Source organism: Podarcis melisellensis (genome assembly GCF_964234715.1).
Source record: "Podarcis melisellensis genome assembly, chromosome: 12".
Classification (NCBI taxonomy): Eukaryota; Metazoa; Chordata; class Lepidosauria; order Squamata; family Lacertidae; genus Podarcis; species Podarcis melisellensis.
Window position 1 is genome coordinate 14,482,932 of NC_138544.1, and position 19,383 is coordinate 14,502,314.

Consider the following 19,383-nt stretch of genomic DNA (forward strand, 5'->3'; position numbering starts at 1 on the left):
CAAGTTCAGGACTCAAGTAACGCATTCATGTTTTTAAGCCTTACCGAATGCCTAGGAGATATCTTTTGGACCACAAACTCGGCTAAAGAAGTAATAGATTCATCATTGCTGTATTTTCCAAAGCGAAGCGTCAAATACTGCTCAAATTCCAAAGGTTCCTTCCTTATCCTCAAGGAAATGCCAACATAGTTGCCACCATGTTCTATTGCACTTTTAATAATTTCTTCCCTTTGCTCAGAAGCAAACAAATGCTGAAAAATTCAAGAGACCTCAGTAAGTTCCTAAGAGCTATAAAAGTGAGTACAACAGAATTTGTAGGACTGAACACAGTGAATTGCGATTAGTATGAAATAATTCATAGCTTATCATCTTCTCTCAACTGTCTGGTCGCCAGCTGAACATAAGAATCAAAATATCCAAGAGCCATCAGTGCATAACTGTGTTTTGCTAAGGATCAGTTGTATTTTCTAGCTCAAACACCTGGGCAATTATGCACAATGCTACCACACTTAGAATACACCTCAAAAACACCTCTACAGCTGGAAAACATGCAGAAAAGAGCAACCAAAATGACTGAGAGGATGTGACAACTCTCTTATGAGAAAGGGCTACAAAATTTGGGGCTTTTTAGTTTAGAAAAAAATGTGAATAAGGAGGGACATGAAGGAGGTGAATACGATTATTCACAGGGTGGAGAAGAGGTTCTTCTTTATCAAGATACCAGGACACAGGGCCATTCGATAAAGCTGAATGTTGAAAGATACAGGATAGGAAAATGGAGTGATTCTCTGCACAGCTCAAAGTTACAATTTCTGGCCTTGTCAAATGAACCAAGTCTACTGAATTCAAGGTTACTGGTGTCTTGATTTAGGCATAGGTGAAATTGTAATGTTAGGATACTTACTAGTCTACTAAATCCACCATAAAGTATACAAAAGCCTCCAGAATAATCAGACAGATCAACAAATCCTTCAATATTTCTGTAGTCATAAGAACATAGGATTTTGTTTGTTGCAGGATCAATCTGGTCAATGCCTCCAGGAGTGACTTCTAGAATTACAGGTTTTCTCGTGTCACTCCAGTGATGCTTATAACAGTTGTATCTCTGTGAATAGGAAGTGGTAGGTAAGGACACGGAGGGGATACACACACACAAATACAGTATAACAACTTAGGGGAGCAGTTGCTTAATATGAAACAGAACAGAAGTCTAAAAATATTTTCTGAGCACAGCTAGCCATACGGTTAACTATATTTTCAGTGCTGCAAATCCAATAAGCACGTCAGACTCTCTTCATAAACTGCACTCCTGCCACAAAGATTACAGGTGTGTAAGAGGCAACGTTCAATACATATATAGATTGCTACATGATGGAGCCACACGGCTCATCATTTGATTCTATGTATAATGCAGTATGCATAATATATTAAAAAACCCGCATTAACAGTGGTTTCTGTGAACATGTAAAGGTAAAGGTAAAGGGACCCCTGACCGTTAGGTCCAGTCGCAGACGACTCTGGGGTTGCAGTGCTCATCTTGCTTTCCTGGCCAAGGGAGCCAACGTACAGCTTCTGGGTCATGTGGCCAGCATGACTAAGCCGCATGAGTAATACTATGTATTAGCATGTGGCCAGCATGACAAATACTATGTATGCACGCCACTGTCACACAGAACAAGCTACATGAAAATTTCACATTTCCCGCACAAATGCTTTTGTTTTGTTTTGTTATGTTTTAGTTGGCCATATAAAGGTATTGCCTAAATATGCATTTTGGATTGCCCCTTCCACCACCCCCATGGGCCAACACACCTAACTTACTTTTAAAATGTTTTTTAACTGAGAAAAAATTAACATATGAAAGACTGCTCTTACTAACATTAATTAATGATGTTCTATTCCAAAAAAGATGAGCAATTTAAGGCTGATTTCAATACTGTGAAACATGACAATGAGTTGCATTGACCAAGAAGGAAATGCAACCTTAAATTGCTTCATAAAATTAAACAGAAGAATAGAAAGTTCCTTTTCTCACACATAAGCTAAGTAAAAATGGCAGGAAGTAAAAGAAACTCTTATGCTGCTCATAATTTTGAAAGAAACACATGGTGTACGCTACTGTAAAATCAATTGACATCTGTAGAAAATAGTTACAAAGAAAGTTAGATATTTCTGACTTCAGCCTTAAACTACACTTACCAAGGCAACACTGTGAAAACCACACACTATTCAAGCATGCACTTTAAGAAGGCTACTAATGTTCACAAATCTACAGGTGGTCATTTTTATTTAAATTTCATTCAGTGCATAGATTTGACAAGAGTACCAAAATCTGTCAAGTCACAAGGCAGGAAGGATGTCAGTCTGAGATAATTTCATATGTTGAAACTTGAACGACTCTAACTCAAAACATTTCTAGCAGATTATTCGCATTACAATTAATTCAAGAAATGAGTAGAACATGAAAAGAAGACACAATGCCCATAAAGGTAAAGAGTCATTTTAAAAGTCATTTTAATATTTCTATTCCAACTGTTGAATGCTGTTAACGCAATTTAAAAGTTACCCAGTACCCTCAAGTCTTCCAATGGGTGGCAATGGACAAAATTACCGTACTTTTCCGTGGATAAGACTAGGGTTTTGTTTTTTTTTACTGAAAAATAATGTTAAGAAAGGGGGTGTAGTCATACACAGGGGCAATCTCCCCCATTTTCTTAATTTTGAGTCCCTAAAAATAGGGGGTCTTATACATGGGGCGTCTTATAGACGGAAAAATATGGTACTTTCCCCCTCACTATTGCAATCCCAAATCAGCTGGAAGTTGAGAGAAGAGTTATTTCTAGCAGGTAGGCAGGCAGTTCTGCAATTGCTCCTTCCTTTGCCAAAGGCTGGAGCCAGTCTAGTCTCCGCCTCACCATGGTGCACTTCCTGGCCCTTCAACATCCAAATGGCCCTTGTTTTTCTGGCTTGCAGCAAAGGCCAAAGTCCCATCACCCTCCCTTCCACAGTCCCAGGGCACCGAGTTATGCACAGTGTATATAAACACACACAAAGCGCATTTACTTGCCAATTTGGAAACGTGGAAAAAGTATTTCCCCACTCCAATTAAAAGGCCTGTAAATGCCTCAGCCTTCAAGGGAAGCAAAATTTTAATAAAAACAAGGCTTGTTTCGTTTTAACCAAAAAATGTGACAAAAGATACTTGCCCTTCCTGTGATTTTTCCTTCAGCAAAATCAGTTCTAAATCTCTGGGGCAGAAAAGAGGGAGGGGAGGAAAAAAAACAGAATGAGCGGTAAGAACACCAAACAAGTTGCCATAAACTATTTTGCAGATAATTCAAGTTCAAGCACATCAAACCGGACCCCTCAACTCACAGGAGCTTCCAGTTAATGGGAGGGCTATTTCATACTTCATACTAGATAATGGGTTTTATCCAACGAATTCAATCGGTTTGTAAGATACCTTCTGCCTTTACACCAGAGGTTCCTATCCCTCTTCTTCATTGTGTGCCCCAAAATACTCTCTGGGGGTTCCCCATTAACTCCATAACAGATTGGGAGTCATGGTGTGAAGCAGAGGTCAGCAACCTAAGGCCCATGGGCCGGTAGCTGTCCACGGGGCTCGTCTATCCAGCCCATGGCGACCCCTGCCGCCCCCCCACTCTTACCAGTGCAGTACACTGCGGCGTGGCATGGGGACAGACTTCAGGGTTGATGGCACCTGTGCGCACGGGTGCTCCTCTGACCTGGATGTGCGCCGGAAATAGCGGGTGCGCATGTGTGCGGTACGGAGAAGCGCCCATGCGCATACGCTATTTCCGGCACACATCCAGGTCAGAGGAGCGCCGGAAATAGAGTGTGCACACACGCGCACTCCTTCGACCTGGAAGCGAGCATGTGCACACACGCACTGGCCAATCCTCTGACAGACGGAGCGTGGACTGGCCCATCGTTCGGTAAGCTTGCCGACCCCTGGGGTGAAGAGATGTTCCACTGCACAAATGGCAGGGTTTTCATTGGATGCAACCAAATGTTTGTATGGGAAAGAACTCGCATTAGCAGAAGCATAAATACTGCTATTCAGCCCATCTATTACACAGCACTGCAAACTTGTAAGAGCACTAGGTGGCTATTTTGATCACTGTTGTTTTAGCCCAACCCTGTAGCTTGGCTCCAAAGTATAGCTGGTGGAGGTGTAATTGCTGTCCTGATAGTTATCAGTAATTTAAAAATGGCAAGCATGTGTTGCATATTGCACTAAAATCATGCATCCAGCAGAAACTGAAGGTTCCTCATTACGTTACAGTTAGCAATAAAGAGTGCAAGGCAGCCAGGAATTCAGATTTTTAGAACTAGAAGCTTCCTACCAGGGCTTCTGTGAGGAGTTCTGTTCTGTGTTCTGTAGAAAACTTAAGTGTTTCAGACTTTTTTCCACTTCCCTTACGAAATGTCAGGCTGAATTCTGTTCCTTGTCCTTTGCCAACAGGGCTGATGCTACAGATATCTCCATAAGGCCACTAAACCAAAAGATCAGAGTTGGAGAATGCTCTATTTTATCACCACAGTATCATGAATTCATATATCAACATAAATGACTCAAATGTATACAGAGATTTTTGTCACATGGTACATTGAAAATAAAAAGAGAAAAACTAGTAATAATAATAATATTTAAAAACAAAACAAAAAAGCCATTGCCAACTGACTTCAAACAGGAAGTATTCCATCCTTCCTGATTTAAATTAGTATAGGGAGTCATATTTAGGTATCCATACAACATTTAATGCATTCAAATGCAGAAAGGGAAGTGAGATTTTTAAACCACTGGGTGAGAGCTGTTTGTCTTCCAACCTTAGGCACTATAAGGCTCTTAGCCACTAGGTACATTAATTTTTACCCATAAATCATAGCTTGAATCCCATCCTATTAACTTACAAGTGACCCCCAAGAGATGTTAAGGTGCTCCAAGTTTAGAAGTTCTTATACTGGAAAAGTGAAAACAGAAGATCATTTATGCCTCTGAAAACACCGGTAGCAGAACTTCAAGCGCAGAATATCCAACAGCCCAGGTAGGGAGACCATTAGTCAGTGGCACTGTGATAAAGAACTACCACTGTCCCATACTCCTAGGATCAGGCACAGAAACCTATTCTAAAGTTCATCGCCCTTAATTAGCCAACTCTACAATTGCAAGATGCACAAAGATTAAAAAACTGACATTTCCAGTGTGTCCCCTAGCGTCAGAAATCGCAACAATCTGCATGTTTAATGAGAATGTGATAGTTAAGCCCCAAGCTACCCAAGGCAGACTGCCAACTCTAAATTTAAAATGTATTCTATTTTTGTTTTTATTCATATTAAAACTTTTTGATACCAACAGTCCTAGGTATTGCATATTCAGTGTTTCTGTACTCAGTCATGGCACCAAAGGAAAAAAATATCCATAATGAGAAGGCATTAAAAGATCCAGGTGAAATGACACACATTTCACATTGTGATTAAGTCTATAGTCCTTCAGGTTTCTGTCTCCTCAACAACAATCACTGCCAAGCAGGGATATCAAGCAATCTGATATAAGACGAGAAAACGAAAGAATTACGCTTGGTAATTTTAAAATTCTATTACTCCCTCATATCAAATTGCTGATCAACCCCACAAAGCATTTGGAGAGTGTACAAACTGAAGGCAACTAAATATAACATTTCATTTAATCAAGGTCAGCAACAATTCTTCATTATCTGATACCAGATACCAAAAATATACTCCTGGGTTCCAGATAATGGCACTACTTGATTCCACATTAATATTAACATTCACTAATACGGATGGAAAGCCATATATCGTTGAGAAACGTGCAATGAAAGGATGGGGAAAATATACCTTTATTATCCCAACCAGTTGTCTTACTGCGAGTTTGAAGGATACCATGAGGTAATTAATCTGAGCATATACCAAATGACATGTTAGCCAAATCATTAATGTTGGCATTAACTCATGCAACTCCCTCTAGTCCCCGAACATCCTTCCTCTCTCAAAAGGATTGGCATATAAATCAACTCAATCCAGTTTTGGAGATAATACATTTTCATGAAGTTACTATGTATTTGGCATTACCTGATTTGTAACTTCTAATGTGTTAGGATTGTATGTTGTGATGGCATGACTTCCGACTGAAAAGACTCGCTTATACCTAAAAAACATAACAAGAAACAAGAATTAGGAGAGATATTGCAGCAAAAATCGCTTTTGTTTTATAAATAAGCCATAAACATTCATGAGGCTTCTTTCAGGTGAATCATCAACATGACTCACTAATATCTGGGGCAAGGAAAATTATCCCCTGCCCACTTAGGCATGTTTCTAAGAGATAGAAGTTAGGCATTCATTATGGAACTTGAGATCCCACCCTAGAATATACTCTGATGGCAAGCAGGAATTTGAAATGGGATGCATTAAAGCTGCTTCGCCACTGCTGTATCGCAACACAGATTACGCAGGCATTGCAAGAAGCAGCGTCAGAGCAAATACATGGGGTTATAGTTGTGTGAGACCCGCAAGAATATGTTGCAGTTTGAAGCACTTCTCTCCAGAGTTCCAGTCACCAACTCATGCTTTCTTTCAATGTATTTTTTTCCTATTTCCCCTTCCCACCCAGCCTTTTGTGCCTACTGAGCATGCTCAGTCCTCACTGAGCTGTTTGGGGTCCCCCCCCCCGCTCAGTCCTCACTGAGCTGTTTGGGGTCCCCCCCCCGCCACTAAATAGGTTTTGTTGGTCTGCAAACATTGGAGTTTCCCCAAAACTGCTGATACCTCCCTCTTGTGCATGGATGGTGCCATATAGGCTACAATATGTATTAATACTCAAAGGGAGTCTAATATTAGCATATTGGATAGTTACTTCTCTATAATATTGTTCTTAAGATACTAAATGCTGTACTGATTAGTTTATCATATGACTTTTGCTGTAATTGTGATGTTTAGCTTATTTTTAGTCGCTTTTTGTTAGCAGTTTTATAAACTGTAATTGCTTCACTGATTATTTGTTAATTATTTTACGATTTATGTTGCATTTCTGATATTCTAATTATTATGTTGTTATTTGAGATTCATTTGAATGAAAAGCGGCATAGAAATGCAATAATCAACCTCTAGTTCATAAATTGTATAGGAAGCAGTTAATAAACTGACCACTCAACAACTGATTGTGTGAACATGTCCTGAAACTAATAAATTCTGTTTAAACATAAGCTTACATAAAAATAAGCTGTTTAGGAGATCAGTGCTATTTATGATTAATCACAAGGTGATTATTAGATTATTAGCATATTCCAATTCAAAGAAATTTTAGCAGACCAGTTTGAAAACTCACAGCTGGATAGCAGAAAAGCTATTGTATGTCACTACCGCCTCAAAACTGGAGAATAAAATAAACTAGGCTACTTACTTTCCCCTCCATGAATGTTTAGTTGTGTAGAAACAGGCCAAATCTTTATTTTCCCTAATTATATTCATTTTGTGCCAGAACCTGTAACAAAATATGCTTGGGATTAATAAAAGCAATTTGCCACAGAAGAGAAATACATTTTCTACTGAATACACAATACAGTTTGCTGAAGGGGTTGCTTGTTACTCAAAACGTTGCATAACTATTAGGCAAGAGACCCCGACTGACAATAGTTCAGGAGTTCTCTCACATCTCTTTACTAAGCAGCTTCACATAGACTACACAAGTAGGTGATAAGTACCACTTCAAGGTACTGTACAGCTGCAGCAAACCACTTTTGAATACCTTCTCATGTACAAAAGAACTCCCTGCAAAGATAAATGTAGCATTTCAAGGGCAACCATTGTAGTGCAGCCTTTTGTCTGCTGTACTGTTTTTTATCTGCGGGGTAAGTAGCACAGAGGAGCAGTCAAAATTTGATCACCTATCTGCATTCAATGATACAGGGTGGAAAATCTTCCAGCTCTCTTTTTTTCAAGTTCTTTAAGTTTGTTAGTTACAATGAATGGGTGCCAACTGCAAATATTAGGCAAGCTTGACTCTGTTTCAAAGTTTTTAGGCTTCTTTACTAAATAAACCACAGAGCCTAGGGCTTGCCGATCAGAAGGTTGGCGGTTCGAATCCCCGCGACGGTGTGAGCTCCTGTTGTTTGGTCCCAGCTCCTGCCCACCTAGCAGTTCGAAAGCATGTCAAGTGCAAGTAGATAAATATGTACGGCTCCAGCGGGAAGGTAAACGGTGTTTCCATGCGCTGCTCTGGTTGGCCAGAAGCAGTTTAGTCATGCTGGCCACATGACCCAGAAGCTGTCTGCGGACATACGTCGGCTCCCTCAGCCTATAGAGTGAGATGAGCGCACAAGCCCACAGTCGTCCACAACTGGACCTAACGGTCAGGGGTACCTTTACCTTCACTAAATACAAGGGAAACATGCTGCGCTGCCACTCCCATCACCATTAGTCAGTAGGAAAAATGGTAAAGAGATTATGGGAGTTATAGCTCTGCCATAACTGAGTCACAGGTTAGCCACCCAAGCTAAAGATTGTTTTTAATGCAAACTGTAGATTTTTGCAATGCAATGCAAATTTCAATCCCCGCCCCCCGCCCCAGAAATCCGACATGTGTTACTGCCACCTGAAGTTGCTCTTTCCTTTCTATCACCTCATTCTGCTGGGTGTGTAAGTGCATGAAAAGTCAAGTACTACCACAAATTTTTACTGACCGCAAAATATAAGCGTTAAGTCTCAAATACTGCAAAGAGACAAAACAGTTTCATTCAGCCTTTTCATACTCAAAGCTTATCTATTTAGAGACTTTGCTCCCATAAATCTGGAGAAATGGATCCAATTCTTTGGCAGTTACAATCAGCAGCATTGTATATGATGTACTTATTATGCAATAACAGAGAAGAAGGGGAGGAAAGCATACTACTAAACAGAGGCTGTAAGGAATGTATTTGATACAGGTACAAGTTACTAGGTTACAATTACTTTTTGCCACTATAGCTACAGGCAGGTTTCAGCTTTTCCATGCCACTGGGCAAAATTATCACAAGCTTTCATTGTTCAAAGAATGTCATTAGCAAAGAGCCAGTCAGGCTTTGTAGTATCATATAACCATTTTATCAGATTTGTAGAATATAATAATTTTCATCATTTCCATCCTAACGTTATTAACCCAGAGGGTCACTCAAAAATAATATTCAACAATATGTGCAATTAATATTCCTTTTTAGGGTTTTAAAACACATCTCTACCCAACAATGATCTTAGTCCTGATCTCTTCCCTATTACTGTGTGCAATTTAGAGCTCCATATTTCAAGCCTAAATAAATGTTACTTATATGGATAATGGTGAATTGCTACTCATTTTCCATTGGCCAGCTTTAGAAGACATTAAAAGATCAGCTGCCATGTGAAATCAAGAAATGAAGGCTGTTTTAACTCTTCATTATGCTTTAGCTTGTATATAGATTGAAGTTGAATTATAAACATTTCCACCCCACCTTTTAATGTCCAGAAGGGCAACTGATAACAGCACAATGAAATACATAAAAATACAAAAAAGAAAACAATACACATTGAAATCAATTTAAATGCTGTGATGCCAGCGATCACAAATAAAAACAATCTCAACAGTCCTGATGAAATAATGATTTTACCAGCTAGCAAAGGGAAACAAGGGAGGTGGCCCAAATTTGGTAGATACAGTACCAGGACAGTATCGTTATGTATACTATAAGAACTGGCATCTGCGAGTGTCTGGCACAGTAACAGTCACAGGGAGAAGAAAAGGAAGGCACCAGCACAGCTAAGGAGTCTCAAATGGTGCACTTAATAAAATGTTAAGGCCCAAAGCATGTTGAGTCAGATGACTCGGGAACAACTGAATCAGGCAAGACAGCTGAACCAATTAGGTATGCTCCGTTAAAAACAACCTGCTCAATAAACACCAGTGGAAGTTTAGAGAGCCCTGAGTTGAGAATGAAAGCACACACATAGACAAATTTCTTTCTATCCAAAAATTCTATTAGTTTGTACAGCTCTTCTCACTAAGCAACTTGGTTGCAATGTTCCACTGGTCTACCAAATTATTACCCAGTTCAATTTCATTGTTAGCAGCTGCCACAGCCAGCATGCAATTAATGCATTCTCACTTTGAAGAAAAGTAATGCTATTCTCTCCCTCCCTAACATGACTTCCAAGATATCTGAGACAACTGATTTCTCTTTCAAGTAAAGCAGAACACCCATTGTCTATTATACCAATTCCACACACATCCTTCAACCTCTCAGGTTATACATTTGTAATGCAACTTATTATGACTTTAAAGTAAAACTGAATTACGCCAAATCTTTCATTAGATGCAAGTTTTTTAAATGAGTGGCTACATGTTTTTGATAGCTATTTTAAGTAATCTGAAGATGTGCAGTAAAGTTGGAAGTATCATACACAGCATAATATTTGCTGTTTAAGTGCACCAACCATTCTAACAAAATGAAACAAATCAGCTGTAGAGGTTGTTTGAAGGGAAAAGGTTTCAGAGAAGGAAAAAAGAAGAGCAGAAAGGTGGAGCGTTGATGAATGACTTCTCCATTGACTCAGTCAGTTTGAAAATCAATAATGAATTATTGCCATTTGTGTAGAATAGCATTTGTCTCAAAACAAAAAAAAAAACCCTGAAGCTAAGAAATCGTGGACAAAGGTCTATAATGTTATCTCATATCAAATGTGTTGTACTAGTTATAGGTCAGAGACAACTAACCTTTGGATCGCTGGATGTTGCTGAACTATTACTATTATTATTTATTAAATGTGTATACCACACTTCTTCTGAAGATCACAGGGTGATTCATAGCATAACACAAAATACATAACACAAAAACAAAGGCAAACTAATATTCCTCTTCCCAAAAGTACATTTACAGGGCCATAAAATGATAATCAGCCAAAGGCCTGGTTGAAGAGAAATGTTTTCACCTGGGACCTAAACACATGTAATGAAGGCACTAGATAAGTCTCCCTGGGGAGAGCATTCCACGAATGGGGAGCCACCACAACACAATTCCCATCACCCCTGACTACTGGCCATACTGACCAAGGATGAGGGAAATGGTCATCCAGCACACAGAACCCATTATAAAGGAATGAATGTTTAAGACTGTAGTTCCAAACATTCTTACCCAATAGTTAAGGCCCACTGAACTCAATGGGGCTTACTTCTGAGTAGACATATATAGGATTGCCCTGTACACTACAAACCCAAACCCACCAAAGCTTCCAATAAGATGCTAAAACAGGGGTCCCCAAACTAGGGCCCGCGGGCCAGATAAGGCCCAAGGGACTCGTTTATCTGGCCCACAGCGACCTCCACTGCTTGCTTTTACCGGTGCAGCGCTGCTGCCCACTTCTGGGTTGGAGGAGCACCAGAAATAGCTTGTATGCATGCGCAAGCGTTATTGCTGGTGCACATTCGGGTTGGAGGAGGCCCGTGCACAAGCTATTTCCAGTGCTCCTCCGACCCAGAAGTGCTCCGGAAATAGCGTGTGCCCATGCTTACGGGCATGCGCTCCCCCGGCCCACCGCGCGATCAGCACTGGAGACACCGGCCCGAGGTGCGGTAAGTTTGTTGACTCCTGTGCTAAAACTTGGGAAATCCAAGGTCTACCACTAGTAGCATCAAAACAAATAGTTAAACATTTTTACCAAGTTATATCTTTTCCTGTCTTTGAACTCCACATTGACACTACAATTTTGATAACCAGGCCTTGGGCTGATTAATATTCTATGTCATTTCAAATGTGTTTGTGAGTGGCATGTTACTGGTTTGTTTTTGTTCTTGTTTTTATTATGTATTTTGGGTTCTCTTGTATTTTTGCTGTTGTGAACCATCCTGTGACCTTCAGATAAAGGGTGCTATACAAAATTAATAATAAACCACTGTAACTGGCTACAAGCTGATTAACTTTTTTAAAAAAGCATACATATAGTTCAGAAGAAAAACTGATTTGCCTTATCTAGATCCAGTTTCCAGAATATACTGTGGTTATGCATTTTACACATTAACTTGCATACTTTCCTAGGAGAATAACCACATGGGCTCCTGCATTCATCAAATTATGTATGGAATTAAAAGATACTGCCACTCCCTTGCCAGATGGCCCAATTGCCACAGTTATTTCATTCGCCAATCTACCACAAAAGTTAGCTGGGTTGTGGGCTTTCTGGGAAAATGCAGCAGATAAAGACTTACAAGGACAAAAAAGCAAAAAGCAGCTTACTTCTGGGTGTTAATGATTAAATGATGGCAAGTGGAAAAACATTTACTCAGATACTCATGCATGTGAACATGCATTCAAATTACTCAGAAGGTGGGGGACATTCCAGAATTGCTTTCAAATTATTTGTATCAATTCCTGGATGCCAAAGACAGCACATACATTAACATCTTGTTTAAAGTCTATTATATATATTGATTGTTTCTTTTTCCATTCTGGCTCTCAGCGTGAGAAAAGCAGCTCTCAAGTAGAGTCTCTTAAAAGCCACGGCTTGCAGTGCACAAGTGTAAGTGCCGTTTCCTTGAAGAAAAATTACTCCCTACTTTGTGGTGAATTATATAAAACACCCTTGCTAACCCTACAATACAAGCCCAGGATTCAAAACACATATTGGATGTGGAACTTCCATTTGGAATGGAACTGAAGATGCAATTCTCAATCACAGCATCATGCAATTCTGGAGCTATTGTGCACAAATTCTGTCCACCTCCCAATAATGCATCTACCTTCCCACATTTCTAAAGAAAACTCCCAAGGCGGGTGGAAATTAAACGCAATAAACTGACTATACCATTTTTATGTCCGTCGAGGAATTTTCTTCCCAAAAGTCTGGATGGAGCATGCAAGGAAGCAACAAGCCGTGGGAAAGATGAACTCTAGCCAGCGCATTGAAGTTTCTGGCAGGGGTTTGAACCCACCACCTTTACAGCACAGGGGCAGCCAAGCAAAGGGGGTGCCCCCAAAACAAGGGAGCCGTTCCCAACACATTGATACGTACCATTGTGGAAACATGAAGGCTTTTGTGCTTGGAAACACAACTGTTAACATGCTACAATAGGGCACAGCCCGCTTCTCCCCTGTTGCTTTGGCCACAGGGAAAGAAGAAAAGAAAGGGGGATTTTGCAAGCTGGGTGTCAGCCTCCCTGGAGCAAATGCGGAAATGAGGGCTAGACACCTGTTTTAACCCCCACCCAACCTGTTTGCCACCATTTACCGAGGATAAATAGGGAGGGGGCGCTTACTGAATTGGGGGTGGGGAGAAAAGAGAAGTCACTGGCTGGGATGAATAAGGGGGGGAAGTCCGTGTTTCCCTCCCCTCCCCGCCCCCCACTGCATGCAAAGCCCTCGGCGGTTCCCTTCAGTCTCTTTTTTGTGCCCTCAAGGGGGGGGCACCCATTTATTTACCTGGCCGGGGAGCGGCGCCGTCCAGTCCCGCGCCCCCGAAGCCTCGCACTGACAAGGGACGCCGCGAGCCAGCAGCCCCCAGTTGCCGCCGAGAGGGCTTCTCCTCTTCCTCCTCCTCCTGGGCTGCAGGCGCTACCCCTCCGAAGCGCTGCCGCCTCCCCTCAGAGCCTGGCTCTGGAGGCCGCCATCTTCGCTCGGGCAGGGGAGCCACCCTCCGCGCGCACGCGCAGTCCAGGCCCAGGCCGCCGCCGCCGCCTGCCCGGCCTGGTCACGCGACGAGCTCAGCTGACCCGCTCAGTTAATCGGCCGCCTTCGCCTCACCTCGCTTCCCATTGCCGGAGGGAAGTGGGCATGCGCAGAGCGCGCAGCTGGAGGGAGGGAGGGAGGGAGAGAGGGGCGGAGCGAAGGGAGGGAACGCCCCACTCTCTGGCCGGGGAGGATGAGGTGAGGTAGAGTTCTCCTGGGAATGGAGGTTCTCTTTCTCCATTCCCAGGACAGTATTTATAAAGGTTTTTATTTATACTTTTCAAATTTATATTTTTCATTAATTTTGCAATCATTTTGACATTTCAAAGTTTGACTTCCTCCTCTTTCTGCTGCTCCTTAAATTATTTTTTAAAAATCTGCTGCATATCTAAATTCATTTAATTTGCTAATTTAATTATCTACTTTAAATATAAACTCTTATAAAACTGCAGGTCTCTCTCAGGGCTATAGGCTTCATTTCTGGTCACTTTTTGGGGAAGAAGGCACGGGCCCTGGCGGGGGGGAGGGGATGTATACAGCCGAAGATCTGTTCACAACATTGAAAATACAAAGTGAGAGCACAAAATGTATTTGTCGGCATCTGCCTGTCTCAGGAGACGATTGGAGAGCGCACATTTCAGGGTGGGACGTCAAGCCATTGCAGTTACAGCGCTAGCTGTTGTTTTTTGCCAAGTGCTTTTTTTAAAAAAGGGGGGGAATTATGCCCCATGGGGTGGGGAAGAATTTATTTATCTTTGTTGGATTGTGCTTTAAACTCTGTGCCAATATTCATGGCCTCAGTTTTGTAAATGATGCCCCCCTGCTCCAAATATTATCACTGTTGGCTGAGCTCATTCATGTATTTATTTATTTACATTTATATCCTGCCTTTCTCCCCAGGAGCTCAAGGTAGTGTTCATCTACCACATGGGTAGGCAAACTAAGGCCCGGGGGCCGGATCCGGCCCAATCGCCTTCTTAATCTGGCCCACAGACTGTCTGGGAATCAGCATGTTTTTACATGAGTAGAATGTGTGCTTTTATGTAAAACTCATCTCTGGGTTATTTGTGGCGTAGGAATTCATTCAGTCCCCCCCAAAAAAAATATAGTCGGCCCCCCACAAGGTCTGAGGGACAGTGGACTGGCCCCCTGCTGAAAAAGGTTGCTGACCCCGATCTACCCATTAATTAGTGTTGTCTCCCCATTTTCTTCTCACAACAACCCTGTGAGGTAGGTTGGCCCAGGGTCACCCAGTGAGCTTCATGGCTGAAGTGGGGGTGGTGGGATTTGAACCCTGGTCACCCAGGTCCAGCACTCTTAATGACTACACCATGTTGGCTCAGGTGATCGGGAATCAAGTAGTTTGGCCAGTAGGACATCCCTACCACTCCAAAGGGTAGGAAAGGATAGGGAGGCCAGCACAGTCCCAAACCTACAACTGAACAGCTTTGCTTCTCTTTTTTTACTGCCTGTTTTTGAGAGTTCTTCCTAAAAACGTAAAGGGTAGTACGTAATGCTTCACTGTCACATAGCTCCTTCCTTTAAAATTGTTACTCATAGGCACTCATTAGCTCTCATTCTAGGAAGATATGATATGTAATAAACTGACCTGTAAATGTGAATTGCAGGGGCAATGCTGTTTCTGCTCCTGGAGGTAGCATTTAGCTACCTAGGTCTTTTTTTTTCAGCTGGAACTCACCGGAACTGAGTTCCAGCACCTCTCAGGTGGGTGCCATTGTCGTCATAAGAGAACAAGAGAAGCATTCATGGTGAGTCCCGGCACCTTTTTTTCTAGAAAAATAGCACTCATCATTAGAAACTACTAGGAGTATTTTCCTCCATGAATTTGTCTAATCCCATTTTAAATCCTTATTTTTCACTCAATAAGCCGCACCGGATCATAAGGTGCACCTAGTTTTTAGAGGAGGAAATCAAGAAAAAAAATATTCTCCCAGAGCTTCTCTGGGCTGCCAGGGGAAGCCCGGGCTTCTCCCCCCAGCCCCAACGAGCAAAGAAGCCAAGACAGTGAGCAAGATCCATCCTGCTTTCTGTCTTGGCTTCCTCCTTAGCCGTGCACAACCTCTCCGGCCAGGAGAGGCTGCGCGCGGCTAAAGAAGCCAAGACAGCGAGTGCGATCCATCCCGCTCGCTGTCTTGGCTTAATTAGCTGTCTATGGCAGAAGCCAAGACAGCGAGCAGGATCCATCCCTCTGGCTGTCTTGGCTTCTTTAGCCATGCACAGCCTCTCCGGCCGGGTAGAAACTGCACGCGGCTATGGTAATTCCCCCACCTCCCGCAAAAGCCCACAGGAGCCGTGCACCCTTTAAGGAGCACGCGGCTCCTGCGGGCTTTTCTACGAGGAGGGAGAAGGGACTGACTGGTCGCGTCAGTCCCTTCTCCCTTCTGGGGAAAAGCCCGCAAGAGCCGCACGGAGCTTGTGTGCGGCTCTTGGGGGCTTTTCCCGCCTGCCTCCCCCCGCATTCACTCCATAAGACGCACACTCATTTCCCCTTACTTTTTAGGAGGGAAAAAGTGCGTCTTCTGGAGCGAAAAATACGGTACATCTAGTTTTAACCATGCGCTGTGATGCTCTCCTCATCTGCGGAAGGCTGTCCCCAACGGGGAAATTCTTGAGCATTTTATGCTTTAGCCATCCATGCCAGCGGTGTCAGTTGAAGAGTCCTGCCTGCATTTCTGCCTTTCCCATTTCATCATCTAAAAAACTGAATGGCCAATTCCGTCCCGGTCTCATCTCTTAGCTCTTGTAATTCGAACCCAGAGAATGTTCCATTTACCTTTGATGCTGGTGGGAAGGAAGGAAGGGTAGCGTTGGTGCTGTCAGAAGAAGCTTGCATTTATCACCCCAACTTGAGGATCAATTCAGCATCCTATATCAATTACTTTTACTGCTATGCAAACACAAGTTTCCGCATGAACTCCACTGGCCTTGAAAACAGGTGGTGTGTTGCACGTTCAAACTCTCTCACAGTAACATCCAAACACCCTGGACACGCATGTTACTTTTCTGGATGCAAGCAGGAAAAAACTGAAAACAACCAACTACACACTCTCTAGCCTTGATATGGGATTAATAGCTGACCTTTGTGTATTGTTATGACATTTCACACCTGATCTCTTGGTTGGTAGCAGAAATGCAGAATGCAACGACCAGCTTAACCATTTTTTCCTTTTATTTCAGAGCTTTCCAAACACTTTAGTGTGTCGGCTGCAGTGTGTAGGTGTGTCATACAAACACTCCCTGTGCTTCTCCCAGGGCTGGAAAGGGGTTGGGTTTAACCTGCGGTTTGCTAGTAAAACTGAATTACTGTGTCATGAAATGATGCATGTCTAAAAAGCGTGTCACCAACATGAAAGCTCTGTTTTATTTTCTTCCGATAGTCATTTGAATCATGTTTGGCTTTTTTTTTTACTGGATTTGTTGTGATGAAAAGGGAGTAGAGTCATTTATAGTTTCCAGAACCGCTATTGCAATTTTGAACAAGGAAAAATAGAATTACCCACATCTTTGAATCATGCTGTAGACAATTCATTCACTATTTAAAAAAAGTAAGAATTGTCCACTAGGATCAGGTGTTTAGGACTGCTCTTCTTCTGGCACCATAGTTACTGTTTGCATACTTGCCCCTCACCTTACTTAGAATCACAGAATTGCAAGGGACCTCAAGGGTCAACCCTTTGCAATGCAGGATTCCTCTTGCCCGATGAGGGGCTCAAACTCACAGCTCTGAGATTGAGAGTCTCATGCTTTACCGACTGAGCTATCCTCCATGCCATTGTTGGAAAAAAGGTTGCTGTCTGGGAAAGCTCTTGTGAATGTCAGACATCCTCTGACACCCTAGGGTAGAATGGGAAATCCATGACACTCCAGATGTTATTGAGCTCCAATTCCCATCATCCCCAGCATTGCCAGTGGCCAGGGATGATAGCAGTTGGAGTCTAACACCACTGGCTCCCCATTTCTGCCCTTCAGAATAAGTCCTACAAAACCAATGTAAACCTTTGGGTGGGGTTGATACGCCATTGCCAGTATATGGATAAAATTTCCACAGGATGGCCTTTGTCCTTCTGCCATCTACAGAAAGGACTGTGTTATGGACTGAGTTGAATAGGATCCAAAATGCAGCAGTCTGATTGGTCCTAGAACAATAGGATTCAGAATGCAGCAGTCTGATTGGTCCGCAGGAGCCACCCAATCCAACCCTAGTTGGAAGTGAATCCGCAACCTGATTGGCCTACAGGAGAATCCCAGAATTAGCCAATCACGTAGGGCCCATTGTGTAAATAATGTATTTAAAGCAGACATTTCGGGGGAACTTCCATTCCTCACTACTCTGAGCTGAAGAAAGAGCATGAAATCCACACTCGACTCCGAGTATATTTCAGACTGTTTTTTAATTGTATGATAAAAGCAGTGATCAAAGGGATAGAAAAGGAAGCATGCAGTGGAAGGGAAGCAGGAGATAAGACTAGCCGCTGGGAAGGTGAGAGGGAGGGCAACTGGGTGCCTGTTCAGAGTGAGGGTGTGTGTACGTCTCAAGGATGAAGAAAGCAAACATTGCTGATCTACATGGACTTAGATACTGCAAAATGATTGTTTACGGTGCCCGAGTTCAGCACGGTTGCTGTAAACATAGCCTTGCCCCCAAATGAAGCATAAATGTAGAAGTAGTATCGGGTACAGCAAGAAACAGGAAGGAAGCAGGGATAAAATGCTGGCAGCAGTATACTGTTTCTTCAAGCAACAATAAGATTTGTCACTGTATTAGCCAGTAATCAGTAGATTTATATGGAGTGGATAGGCCTCAGCTGCTTGAAGCTTTCAGGATAACAGGAAGACGACAGACAGTGCCTATCAATCTTCTCAAATATTAAATAGATTTTTAGAAGTAGACCAAGAGTAGTTGTGTGTGTAGTTTTTTTTTGGGGGGGGGGAGGGGGAATTACAGTGGTACCTCGGGTTAAGTACTTAATTCGTTCAGGAGGTCTGTTCTTAACATGAAACTGTTCTTATCCTGAGGTACCACTTTAGCTAATGGGGGCCTCCCGCTGCCGCCACGCGATTTCTGTTCTCATCCTGAAGCAAAGTTCTTAACCCAAGGTACTATTTCTGGGTTAGCGGAGTCTGTAACCTGAAGCGTATGTAACCTTAAGTGTATGTAACCCGAGGTACCACTGTATTCACCTAGCATAAATGGTTAAAGGCCTACAAGGGCTTGGTCAAATAACTGAAATTTTAAAACAGGCCATTAACATCTTACCTCTACAAAAGAGATAAGAAAACTGAATGGAACTTTATTTGTATTCTACAGCTATACTATTTCAGCAGGAGCTTTCTTTTGAATAATAAACAGGGTCTTTTTAAATATTTCTCTTTTTTCTGGTCAGGCTGAAGTGGGAGGTTTTAAAGTCAAGCTCTGAGCTGTCACTGTAGGTTTTCTCCCCCCCACCCCCTTATGCAATCATTTTTAGCAGTTTGCTGCTGTTGGTTTAAAGCTATGAAAGCAAGATGTTACAGGGACTCCGAATGATGACTCAGCAGACAAAGACCAAAAGCTCTCCCCACTTCAGCTGGCGGCATACAAATGGCAAAATACCGGCTCTTCTGGTTAGACACTAAACAAACTAAAGAGAGCTTGCCAAAGGTCTAAGTTCAA

General features: G+C 42.4%; 2 protein-coding genes across 5 annotated transcripts in view; one reads left to right on the forward strand and one right to left on the reverse strand.

Moving 5' to 3' along the window:
• The window catches only part of DNAJC13 (DnaJ heat shock protein family (Hsp40) member C13), a 61,466-nt gene extending 47,763 nt beyond the window's left edge, over positions 1-13,703 (reverse strand). For 2 of the 3 annotated variants that reach the window (XM_081882900.1, XM_081882899.1), the window contains exons 1-7: positions 13,464-13,702; positions 7,445-7,525; positions 6,115-6,190; positions 4,368-4,517; positions 3,207-3,248; positions 905-1,105; positions 45-251 (exon numbers count right to left, since the gene is read on the reverse strand). In XM_081882900.1, the coding sequence (XP_081739026.1) occupies positions 45-251; positions 905-1,105; positions 3,207-3,248; positions 4,368-4,517; positions 6,115-6,190; positions 7,445-7,512 (744 nt within the window). In that variant the 5' untranslated portion in view covers positions 7,513-7,525; positions 13,464-13,702. Of the gene's footprint in view, positions 1-44; positions 252-904; positions 1,106-3,206; positions 3,249-4,367; positions 4,518-6,114; positions 6,191-7,444; positions 7,526-13,463 lie in introns of all 3 variants that reach the window. The other variant, XR_014161935.1, reaches the window with a different exon arrangement.
• Positions 1-19,383, forward strand: part of NPHP3 (nephrocystin 3) — a 227,965-nt gene that overhangs the window by 139,202 nt on the left and 69,380 nt on the right. The window lies entirely within an intron of this gene.